The sequence below is a fragment of the Wolffia australiana genome, chromosome 5 (assembly GCF_029677425.1).
Source record: "Wolffia australiana isolate 7733 chromosome 5, ASM2967742v1".
NCBI classification, from domain to species: Eukaryota; Viridiplantae; Streptophyta; class Magnoliopsida; order Alismatales; family Araceae; genus Wolffia; species Wolffia australiana.
Window position 1 is genome coordinate 2168908 of NC_135839.1, and position 12949 is coordinate 2181856.

The 12949-nt window shown below is 37.9% G+C and overlaps 1 protein-coding gene across 1 annotated transcript; it reads left to right on the plus strand.

The window, feature by feature from the left end:
* Positions 1-2906: 2906 nt before the first annotated feature.
* LOC144702864 (uncharacterized) lies at positions 2907-9858 on the plus strand. The gene is made up of 10 exons (XM_078574855.1): positions 2907-3475; positions 4063-4200; positions 5442-5630; positions 6193-6330; positions 6403-6524; positions 7079-7211; positions 7283-7412; positions 7613-7692; positions 8393-8530; positions 9352-9858. The coding sequence occupies exons 1-10, from the start codon at positions 2993-2995 to the stop codon at positions 9592-9594; spliced, it is 1794 nt and encodes a 597-aa protein (XP_078430981.1). The 5' UTR covers positions 2907-2992; the 3' UTR covers positions 9595-9858.
* Positions 9859-12949: the final 3091 nt, after the last annotated feature.

The following is a 12949-nucleotide window of genomic DNA, read 5'->3' on the forward strand; positions in this document are numbered from 1 at the left end:
AGAAATATTATATAGAATCTTGATAGCCTATGCATGCAAATATCTGGACATGCATTGCACCAATCTGATGTATTGAAATTATTCATTGCACTGATTTCTAATCTACTAGTTTCATACTCCCACTACTGCACCCTTATTACTTGATCTTAGTGTCTTAAGATCATAGCAAGGGGTATTCTAGCTTTTTATTTATAATATTGTCATATTTTATTTTTAAAGTCCATAATCTACGATATTATAAAATATGTTTATTTTGTTTACAAAATTGAGTATTTTAATCATTGCAAGTCTATGTTATTATGTATTTCTCGATTTTGACATTAATATTTTCTTTGGTCATGTAATTGACCTGTAATACCAAGGTTATGGATTGGGGTGGAATGAACCGGTTGACTTTACATGACCATAAAATACCATACCTAGATTTGCACTGTCATTCCTAGGCCCGCATAACCTCTTTGCATACTGGCACTTTGAGTTATCTTATTAATTATACATTAATGGGGCCAATTAATTTTTGACTTGTTTTGGACTAAAATATATTAAGATAGTTGTTCAGGTGAATAGTTTGATTTTTGAATTAGGCTTCTACGAGACTGTGTATTTTTATGCTTAAACAATCATGGGAAAATATACATATAACTACATAGGTACAAAATGGATACAAAACATCACAACCAAGAGGAAGACAGATAATAGAAACTTTAATATTAAGAAATCAATCACCGAGCTATTGTAACTCCTCAACTGTCAACAACATTAGGAAGAAAAAGTTTTGACTCCACCGTAATTTCACTCATTTACCTAAAGATAAATTATAATTTACATCTAAGAATAAATATATATTAGTTTGGAAGCTTATTTATTTATTTGAAGATTTTGGAGGCTGCACTGAAAGTTAAAAATTAGGTACCTTGATTGTTTAATGAATAATCCAAAAGTTTGGTGGAGACCGGTCGATCCATTTTATGGACACCACCTTTAATTGCAGTCCGAGCATAGTTTCAGTTATATATTATAATTTATTTAGATATAAAATAAGTACATCGAATATAGTTTATTCAGTTACATATTAAAATAGATATGTTTGTTTTATATATAATAAATGCGTCGAATATAGTTATACAGTTCACATTAAAAAACACATTTAGATCTAGATCCGCCAATCAGAAGCCACCAGCTGTCATTTCAACGATTTTTTTAGAAAGCAATTCCGGGGCGTTAGGAGTTGGTACGTGGAAACTATATTTTTATTTCCGCCAATCATGGCTTGCCATCTGGTATTTTGATTTATTTTTTACAATGGATCAAAACTCTTTTTTGGCGCTGTTCCCAACCAGCCACAGACCGCCATCTGGCATTTTCTCCGCAGAAATAAAAATTCAATTTAAATAATTTTTTAATACACGCTCGAATTATAACAATTTCCTTATTATTGCCTGATTTCTCGGTGCGTAGGAAATCGCACCTTTATCGATCCGACCACCTGGCATCTACCAATCATAGATCGCCATCTGGCATCAGTGGAATAATTTTTTTAACGATTTATAAGAAATTTCTTATAACACGCGGAATACGATCTTGATCGATCTCGCCACCTGGCATCCACCAATCACAGGCCGCGATCTGGCAAAATCCTTTAGATTTAATTAATTTTTGGAATACAGGACAGATTTATAACAATTTTCGTAGAAATAACAATTTCCTGTTTTCTCGCTGGGTATCTCCAATCATAGATCGACGTGGCGTTATTATAATACTTAAATTTAATATTTTTTTAGTTTGACCGATTTATAAAACACTTCTAACAACCGCGTGAAATTCGGCCTCGATCGACCCGCAAGCTGTTATCCACCAATCACAGGCCGCCATTCGGCAAAATCCAAATATTTAAGTTTAATTAAGTTTTCGAATGCAGGACTGGTTAATAACAATTTTCTTATATCTAAGAATTTCCTGGTTTCTCGTTGGGTATGAAATTCCATCTCCAATCATAGACGGCCATCTGTCATTTTCCTAAAACATTTAAATTTACTAAAATTTTTCCTTCTGGACTGATTTACAACAAACTTCTAACAACAGGTTTCTCGCCACGCAATCTAGCATTTTAATTAAGTTAAATAATTTTCGAAAATTAAGTTTAATTAATTTTCGGAATGCAGGACCGATTTATAACAATTTTCTTATAAATAACAATTTACTGGTTTCTCGCTCGGCAGCTCCAATCACAGTCCGCCATCTGGAATTTTTATAAAGATATTTAAATTCACTAATTTTTTTAACAGACTTCTAACAATTCCCTGGTTTTTCGCCACGCGGCAAATTCGGCCTCTATTCACCAATCATAGTCCGCCATCTGGCATTTCCTAAAAATATTTAAACTTACTAATATTTATACTTCTGGAGCGAGTTATAACAGACTTCTAAGAATTCCCTGGTTTCTCGCCACGCGACAAATTCGGCATCAATCCACCAATCGCAATCCGCCATCTGGCATTTTCATAATATTTAAATTTACTAATATTTTTACTTCCGGAGTGAGTTATGACAAACTTCTAACAATTCCCGGCCTCGATCCGCCAATCCTAGTCTGCCATCTGGCATTTCATAAAAATATTTAAATTTACTAATATTTTTACTTCCGGATTGATTTAAAACAGACTTCTAAAAATTCCCTGGTTTCTCTCAAGCATGAAATTCGGCCCCACCAGCTGGCAACCGCCAGTCAGACACCGCCACCTGGCATTTCGGCGGCGAAAAACCCAACAAAATCGCCAACAAAACGCGTTTTTTTCCTCGAAAAAGAAAGTCAATGGCCCGAAAAAACAAATTAAAAACAAATTCTAATTTTCTCTCTCCCCCTCCCTCCCCCGGACGAGGGTATAAATACATCCCCCGATCGCCGAGTCCGCCAGATCTCTCCCATCGTCTTGTTGCCATCTCCAGTTCGCTCGCTTTCCTCGGAGAAATTCGATCTCGATTTGATCCCGCCATGGCCGCGCTCGAAGGCTTCCTAGGTCAAGAAGTAGAAGAAGAGATCCTCACCGCCTCCTCTTCGTCGTCTTCTTCCTCAGATCACGGCTGGCAGAAGGTTACATACCCCAAGCGGCAGCGCAAGGCGGTGGCGGCAGCGGCGGCGAAGCCGGAAACCTCGGATCTGCGCGGCGGTGCGTCGTCCGGCGCAGTATTCGCTACTGTGGAGAAGAAGGCGTTGGAAAGGCGGCGAGCGATTGAAAGCGCGGCGAAGGTGGCGGCGGTGGCCGCCGATGCGGCGGCGAAGTCGAAATCGAAGCCGGTTGGACGGCGCTGGGGAGATTCTGATGAAGAGGAGAGTAGCGAGGCGGAGAAGGAGGAAGCGGCGCAGGGCGTGAAGAAGATAAAGGCGAAGAAGCCGAAGAAGCCGAAGATGACGGTGCAGGAGGCCGGATCGAAGATCGAATCGGATGATCTCGCCGCTTTTCTCGTGGAAATCGGGGTGCGTTTTTAGGATTTTTGATTGCATGAGTCCGGAAAGCGAATTTTTGGTTGTTTTTGCTTATCGCTTCGTTTTGTTTTTCTCGAGATAGTATGAATCTCGACGGGATATCAAGTTTGTCGGATTTTTTGTCGAATTTTTCGTCGTTTTTGCTTGTCGATTCGTTTTGTTTATCTCGAGATAGTATGAATCTCGAGGGGATATCAAGTTTGTCGGATTTTTTGTCGAATTTTTCGTTATTTTGCTTATCGCTTTGTTTTGTTTTTGTTGGGATAGGGATCGTGCGAATCTCAAAAGGATGTCCAGTTTGTAGGATTTTTGATCGAATTTTTCGTTAATTTAATTATCGCTTCGTTTTGTTTTTGTCGAGATAGGGATCCTATGAATCTGAACAGGATATCCATTTTGTCGGATTTTCTATCAATTTTTTCGTTTTTTTTGCTTATCGCTTCGTTTTGTTTTTGTTGGAATAGGGATCGTATGAATCTCAACTGGATATCCAGTGTTTAGGATTTTTGATAGCATGCATCCATTAATCGAATTTTCGTTATTTTGTTTATCGCTTCGTTTTGTTTTTGTCGAGACAGGGATCGTATGAATCTCAACAGGATATCCAGTTGATGCGGTTTGCGGACTACTATGCGAGAGCTTTTCGATATATCAGTGCTTCTCAGTTCCCGTGGACAAAAATATTCAAGGAAGACCCTCTCTCGAAGATCGTCGATGTAAGAACTTTTTTCAATTTACTGAAGCAGTTGGCTCCTTTCCTTAATCGTCCAGTTTCTTGAACAGATTACTCGGCACTTATAGAATATCGTGTGATTTGCTTTTATTTGGATTTCTTTTGAATTTCTGAATATCTAATGTGTAGTACCAAATGTATAAACTTGCATGCATGTGATTACTGATAGAATTTAAGACGTGTAATTGCCTGGATGCGCCTGTCTCCGATGTTTTAAGCGCCGATTTGTAATCATCAATCGAAAATGTGATTTCGAATGTGTGTATATTTAATATTTGGAGAGGAAATTTGTCCTGTTTCTGCAAAACCAGTTATGGAGGCGAAGTTTCAATATTAATGTTTGTTTCTCGTCAAAGAACAATTTGGAACTTCATTCAAACTTATCTTTTTTCAAGCCTTATCATAACCATACGATTTTGGCTCCTTAATCTAATTCCATTTCGACTCATATATATTTGGTCTTTTTGATTGATGTTTTAAAATGTTTAACGCATTTGTGAGTCGCTGTATCACTGAATGTTAGGAAATTTTGAAGTGAATAACATGCATTGGATAATTATAAACGGGAAGCAAATGATGAAGAATAATTATTTATTCATCTCCTATCCCTCATCTGCATTACATTTACTTCTTTCCTTGAGTTTCTGAATGATATTTTTTATTATACCGGTTCTTTCTCTACCACTCTCTCGTTAAGGAAACTTAAAAAGACAACAATCGTATTTCTCAGTCGACAGTCGGTTGATTTTTTATCGAATTTTTCGTTATTTTGCTCATCGCTTCGTTTTGTTTTTGTCGAGGTAGGGATCGTATTTCATTTTTTCAGGCATTTGTATTGCTTTCCAACAGAAAATATTGGAATAGGCCTTGTCCATTTGCATTTTCTAATTAAAAAACTACTTTGACACCGAAATTGATAATCAACAAAGACTATTAATTTGTTGGGCATGCAGTATCTTATTTGCATTCCTTTTTAGTATGTGAGATATGAAATTTACCTTTTCTTTCACTGGTGAGTTATATTTTGGGCTCACTAATCCACAGATTTTATGAACCTGAGAACATGCATCTTTGTGTTCTGGATTTAGACACGGTAGTATGCGATTATTTAATACTTCTTTGCAAGGGGGTGTCGTTGGAGTAATGCTTGTTTCAAAGAAAAATATTAATTTATTTGTCTTATGTGAAGGATCATGCTGAGTAACAACATTTTCTTTCAACCAGGTACCCATTTCTTACATCCCTGAGGCTGCTTACAAAGTTTCGGCAGACTGGATTGGTCATAGGTCAAATGAATCCCTAGCCACTTTTGTTCTCTGGTCGCTTGACAACCTTCTAATTGATCTAGCAAATCAACTTGGCACTCTCAAGGGCCCCAAGAAGAATGCCCAGTCACCATCGACTAAAGGACAGGTAATTCAATTCTAAATCCCTTCCACTGTTTATCCATTTCAAGTAATTTTATTTTCTATTTCTATTTTATTATTGGACGAATTATTTCTTTTCATTATTTTTCCCTATATCTGGCTAAAACATCAAGGTGTTATTCCCATATTCTTGTCATAATAATTTATGCATCATTTCTGGGTAATAATTTGTGATTCTGAGAAAGAAAATTCTTATTTACGTTCTGAGAAATCGTAGTATTTTGTTGATGTACTTCTAAAGACATGATAGAGGGGATAATGGTCCAAAGACGGAGATGAGAAGATCAGTATGTCATGTAAATTGCATAAACAAATAAAAAGGGGAATAAATCTGGATATAGTAACAAAATAGTTATGGTTTTATTCTTAACTTCACGCGGCGCTTTCTCACTTAACTTCAAATCTTTTGTTCAGATATTTTTCATGTAATTTATTCACAAAATAATCCTCTCATAGCATCTCAATAATTTCGAGGGATATTTGAAAGGAAATTTCATTAAATGTGTCTTTTAGACAAATCATTTCATGGTTTCATTCTTGAAATGCAGGTGGCAATGCTTGCTGTGATTGCCATCACCCTGCGGAAGAAGCCTGATGTACTGTCTAACATTGTACCCACATTAAGGGATGACCAAAAGTATCACGGAGCAGACAAGCTTCCAATTATCACATGGATAATTGCTCAGGTACCCAAAAAATAGAAATATCTTTCCGCGAAGAATAAAAATGGAAAATTCCTGATCCTCTCCTTTACACAGGCTGCTCAGGGCGACCTAGTCGTTGGCCTCAACACCTGGGTGAACTATCTTCTTCCTCTCCTCTCTGGAAAGCTCGGCAGCAACCCACAAGTCAGGGATCTTATCCTTCAACTAGCAGAGAGGTGAGAAATCGGATAAACTGCCGCTAAGGCTCGGAATCAAGAATCGTACAGACCATTGAAGAATGATGATGACTTATCAATTATTTGTCATCACCTAGTTATCATCTCATCACTGTCATGCCATCATCTCGTCATCCTCTCATCGTTGTCGCGTTGTTCATTGCGTACCAAGACTTGATGATCATTATGATGATGACGACGATGACGAATTCATCATAATTTGCCAACCCTATTTGCTGCCAAGGTTTGGAATTTAGAATCACACAGACCATTGAAGAATGACGATGACTTGTTCGTCCATTTTTTGTATTCATTTATCATCTCATCTATGTCATGCCATCATCTTGCCATCCTCTCGTTGTTATCTCGTTGTTCATTGGGTACCAAGACTTGATGATCATTATTATGATGATGATGATGATGATGCTGATGACTATGGCGGACTCATCATTTACAACCGTATTTGCTGTAGTTCTTTCTCTGCTACAATTGGTTTCCTTTCTGTTGCTCTGTAGATATATCATGATTATTCTCTCTCCCTTGCGTCCTTGCAGAATATTGTCAGCTCCAAAAGCTCGGTCAATCTTGCTTAATGGAGCTGCGAGAAAAAGGGACCGCCTCGTGCCGCCGTCAATGCTTGACCAGCTGATGCATCTCGTCTTCGTCCCTGCCTCATCTCGCGTCAAGGTCTGTGTCTCCTCCTCTTAGGACTGATAATATGGAGAAGGATGACGATTCAATTCATATGCTTCCCCCAGGCAACCGAGAGGTTCGAGGCGATCTACCCGATCCTCAAGGAGCTCGCTCTATCGGGCGCGCCGGGGTCGAAGTCGATGAAGCCGGTGCTGCTTCAGCTGCAGGCTGTCTGTGTCAAGGCAATCAAAGAAAGTAAGGACACCTTTGCTGTCGCATTATTTTGGTTTGTTCTAATAAATATTTCATTTATAAATAAAATAACCGCCTCGTAACAGCAGAGTCACGGCTGGATTGATCATTGGCACCGTAATTATGCTGATAAAAATAACTCAGGATTAATTTTAATCGGAAAATTTTGGCCTTCATTGACTGGGAAATTTTCTGCCTTGTAGACGTGCCAGAGTTGACTTTGGAGGCTACCGACCTCTTCATCTGGTGCTTGACCCAGAACAATGAGTGCCTCAAGCAGTGGGTGAGTATCTCTGTGAGTATAGTTCCAGATCGTCAAGGATGTGGACGATGGACGGGACAGGAAGAATTTCGTCCCGTCCGATGTCCGGATTCAGTGCAGGGACGAAGGACGGGACGACTTTTTCGTCTGACGGTATGAAAGCCGTCCCGTCCAGTCCTCCCGGGACAAATTTCATACCGGCTGAGGAAAAAACCGTCCCGTCCATCCTCCCGGACGAAAAAAACCCGTTTTATATTTTTAATATATTAATATAGATTTTCTAAGTTTTTAGGGAAATACAGTGGAGAGAGAATGCAAAGGGACATATGTGCAATTATTTCTGAGCGGCGTCAGTTTGCACGCGCGTAAAAATACAGGGACTTTGATGCAAATTATCATAGCGAGGCCACGTGGCTACATCTCAACCGCCGGATGTGAATCCAGCGGTTTTTCATCCAGATTCGTCCTTCCATTGTCCGAGACCTCAGGACGGACAGCTTTTCATCCCACAGGATGAAAACCGTCCCGTCCGGTGGTCGCCGGATGCAAAGGGACAATTTTTGCGCCCCAAATTTCGTCCATACCCTTGGATGGGACAATTTTTTCGTCCTGGGACGAAAAAATCGTCCCGTCTGCGTAGATTCACTATATCTGTGACCTTTTTCTCTCTCTCTCTCTATTTGTTTCTCTCTCTTAACACATTAGTTTTATTTGGGAGCAGGAGAAGATTCATCTTGAGAGTGTCGAGGCCAGTGTCGTCGTTCTTGGAAAGCTCTCTGCCGGGTGGAAGCAGCAGTATGCTGTGAAGTTCTCATCCATTGACATTCTCCGCAACTCTCTGAAGAGTCTGAGGGAAAAGGTACGGGAACTCGCATTCTTATCTATTCTCTCTCTCTCTCTCTCTATATGTATTCATTTCCCTATATGTTCCACGCATGAACTAATTTACTTTGCTCTCATCTCTCTTTCTTTGCATATCTTCATATATCCCTGGATCCCATCTCTTTCTTCTCTATGTTGTTTTCTTCTCCTGTCGAGGTCTTCATTTCTCTGTTTTTCCCAGTCTTTTTCTCTATCTCGCTCTCTCTTTATATATTTATTTATTTCCCCATTTATTCCAATCTTGTTCTACTTTACCTTCTTCTTTTTACTTTTAGAATCGTTTGATCTCTCTCTTCCCCGCATCTCTTCATTCATCCTCTGATCCCAATTCATCCTCTGATCCCAATTTATATTTTTAATGTATTAATATAGATTTTTTCAAGTTTTTTAAGGGAAATATGGAGGAAAGAGAATGCGAATGGACATATGTACAAATAATTCTGAGCGGCGTCAGTTTGCACGCCCGATAAAATACAGGGACCTTGATGCAAATTGTCATAGCAAGGCCATGTGGCGAGATCTCAACCGTCGGATGTGAATCCGGCGGTTTTTCGTCCACATCCGTCCGTCCATCGTCGGAGACCTCCGGACGGACGGTTTTTTCATCCCACGGGACGAAAACCATCCCATCCGGTGGTCCCCGGGACGAACTTTCGTCCCGAAATTCGTCCCCGTCCTCATCCCTGAACTTTACTCACCCCTCTTTCTTTCCATCTTTCTCTCTCTCCAAATTTTCTCTCTCTACACCGTTCTCTCTCAATTCCACGGCTGGTTGTCTAACTTTTAACATTGGAACAGAACCAAAAGGCCTTGGAAGAAGATCTCGACGCCGGCGCCAAGGCGGCCATCAAGGAGGCCGACAAGCACTGCAAGGCGGTGCTGAGCAATGTCACCCGCTGCTCGGCTTGCGGCATCGTCGGCGGCATCCTCGTCGCTGCCACTGGCATAGCCATCGCCGCCGCCATCGCCACCTCTCCCGCCGCTGACTCCTGGGACTGGCGGTCCCTCCAGTCCGCTTTCACCTCTGCCCAGTCCTTATAAAATCCCACAAACAAGGGTAAAAGAGGAAAAAAGGCATCTTTCGAGGTACGCAAAGCATAGGGAGGAGGGAGAATTATAATGCATTATTCTCCCTCTTCCCTTCCTCCCCTCTCTCTTTCTCTCTCTATCTCTATCTCTTTGTTTGCAAGGCATAACCAATAGATAGAGATGATAACCACTTATTTCTCTTAATAGATGGATAAGTAACTTGCAAGGCATAGTTTTTTTTGTATCCTCACAGACATATTCTAGCTTTTTTTTTCATCTGTTCCTTCATGTTTTTATTTCTTCTCAGTCCTAATAAAACACAAAAAAGAAGAATAATGAAATCCTTAAAACTATTCTGATTCTTTCCCTTTCTTTCTCTCTCTCTCTCTCTCTGTGTCTCTATTTTTCTTCTTTTTTTTTGTTCTGAGTTTTTGGCCTGGCCATCTAGATGCAAATATCAGTGTGGACTTTTCAGGTAGAATGTGTGTTGGTGGAGGAAATAATAATTAAAATTATTATTTAGAGGTCTAAATGCAATGTTTTATTGTTTAATCATAAGTAGAGGTGGATCATAAAAGAGGGATAAAACTGATCAATTGAACCATTTTGTTTCTCTTGTGATATGGTTTTCTGGGATGGGATTTTGACGTCACAAAATATATTTAACTACACAGTTTGTTCTGAATTTGATTAACATGCAAAAATTCCAGTAATTCTCTGATTGGGATTGAAGTGTTGAGTAATCTTGTTGGACCACACATAGGATTTGATGCTACAGATCAAATCTTATTTCTTACTGCAGAATATATGAAAACCAGGGAAGACATTTCCTTTTAAGGCATCATCAAAGACAGAATTAAAAGCTTGCTGATCTTGACCCTTCATCAGAGATAAACAGGGAGAATAAAAAAAATTGATCAACTATTTGGTCATTGGTTCTGTGTCTAACTTGATACTGTATCGTATTTATTTCATCCAATATTTTCTCACCAGGCTAAAAAACCAAGGCATGTAGGATAATAATCTTATATCCTTGAAGCTAGGGATCAGTTTTATAAACTTTCCCGAGGATCATGGCACAAAAAAGCAAGTAGAAATCTTTCTGTTTTTGCTACCATTTTTCAAAACATGAATATCCAAAACGATTATAAATTGATTGTTTATCACCTCCATTTAATCTTCATCCTCTCAATCCCCTTTTAAAGCACATGTAAACTGAAGGATGTAAGTTTCATTTTTAATAAACCTTATATAATCCAAAATTATAGTGCATTTTAGAGCGTATGAGAAGTGACAAGATGTACCCATAGGATTCCACCCCTTGTGAAGGGAGAGATATCCAGTATTCAATTTGTAGTACGAGGAAGGTAGTAAGCCATACATAAACGCTGTATGCTGCATGAATCAAATTGAGGGTACTTGATAATCATAATGTGCATGTACATTCACAGTTTAATTCTAATTTAAACACACATTCATATATTGCACATACATTTTACATAAATTATTTCAAAACTACGCACTAAACGAGATTCTTATCTGAGTGCTAAATTTTCATTTGAATTAGCGTGTTTATCAAATTAAGCCCCTTCACTTCGTCAAAGTCAAGTGTTATGCTTCTCAGACCTTTGAGTTGTTATTTTATGCAAGGGCTTACTTATATTTTTGAATCAATGGATGATAATTTTATTAGTCGAACCAAGGGGGTTGGGTGAAAAGCTATTGGGAATTAAAGATATATTTTGGAATTAAGAGGCACAAGACCTAGTCAAAGTTGCAATATAAATTGCTTTTTCAATTCAAATGCGGCATTCATTCTCCTCCTTTTTAGGGTGACTGAAAAATGGCAATGCTCCTGACCTCAAGTGGAAACCAAAAACCTTACTTTTAGGAGGAAATGATGCAGGTGGGGGGAAATAGTGATCCCAAAATCAAAGGAACTAGTTATATCTAGCTTACAAGCATTTCTTCTTGTTCTTTCCCTTGTAACAACTACCATTTTCCATGCCATACCTTTATTATCAGAATTTAACTGTGAGCTGAGGAGTTTATTGATTTTAAAGAGTGAGCTGGAGGAGATGGCAGTCATCATGTAAAAGGGAATCTGTTCTTGAAAATGAATCATTCAAAATATATTACTTGCATACTGATTTACTTCCATTTTTGTATCTAATTTCTCTTATGTCTATCTATTCTTGAAATATTGTGAATGCCCATTTATGATCAGGGTTAAATTTCTCAAAGCCATATATTCCAATTTTTATATTTCTTCAGGAACTCCTTTTTTTCCATGTATACTTCTTCAAGAACTAATCCGAAGAGAGATGACAATTTATCGTGCGACACTAATTTTATCTTCCACAGATTAGGTTAGGTACTTAATTTGATCCACTCTTGACTTAAAATTACATTGCCATATCCCCTCTGTATCATTATTCCATCCATCCCTATCATCATCATTATCATATTTTTACATATTTCTTCTATGCATTTATAAATCAATATATCTGTTGATAAAATTTATCTCCCACTGATGAGATTAGGTATGTAATTTAAAGATTTAGTGGTTCATACGTTCACATATGTGAAAGGATATGATCTTAGACCATATGTTACGTGAGTAAAGTTATCGATTACTAAATTTAAATGATAATTTTACTATTTTATTAGACTCAAGGTTAATTTTTTTAATGAACCAATTTCATTTTACCAGTCAAATCATGTGGTCATAGTGTCTATTGCTTGGTCAATACTGCCTAATATATTGAAATGTTTTATCAAAAACTGGACATGGAAATTTGAACTTTAACTTATCATTTTTTAATGCATTACATTACATATATCTTACCCATTTATCTTTCCTTTATGTTGGTATTTAGTGGTAAGTGAGCCATGTTTTATAACTGGGTCACATATTTGTTTTGTTTCGTTTAGGGAGAACCGTGTCCCGTTATTTGTTATTTTGGTATTTTAAATATAATTTTAAAAATTATTTTCCCTCAGTATTCAAATCACTTTTATTGAAATTTAAATCTCATCTTTTTTACTTTTGGTCCACGTTCTCCTGCGAATAAATATTTAAAAGTTGTTAGTCTATGATTGGGGCATTATGGCATCGTGGTTTGTGATGCCATAATTTCACCTGTTAGCAAAAATTAACACAATTAATCATTCTGGTTGTTTTTGATTGGTCACCATTCAATCAAATAATATGGCAACATATGGTGGCACAATTTTAAGGTTAAATGATGGAGGACTGATAAACTCAATTTTACGGGTTTTCATTTCATTGTTGGTAATTTAGATTATTCAATGAAAAATATATTTAACTGTACTTAAGAATATTTAGTTAATGATGAGTACTGAT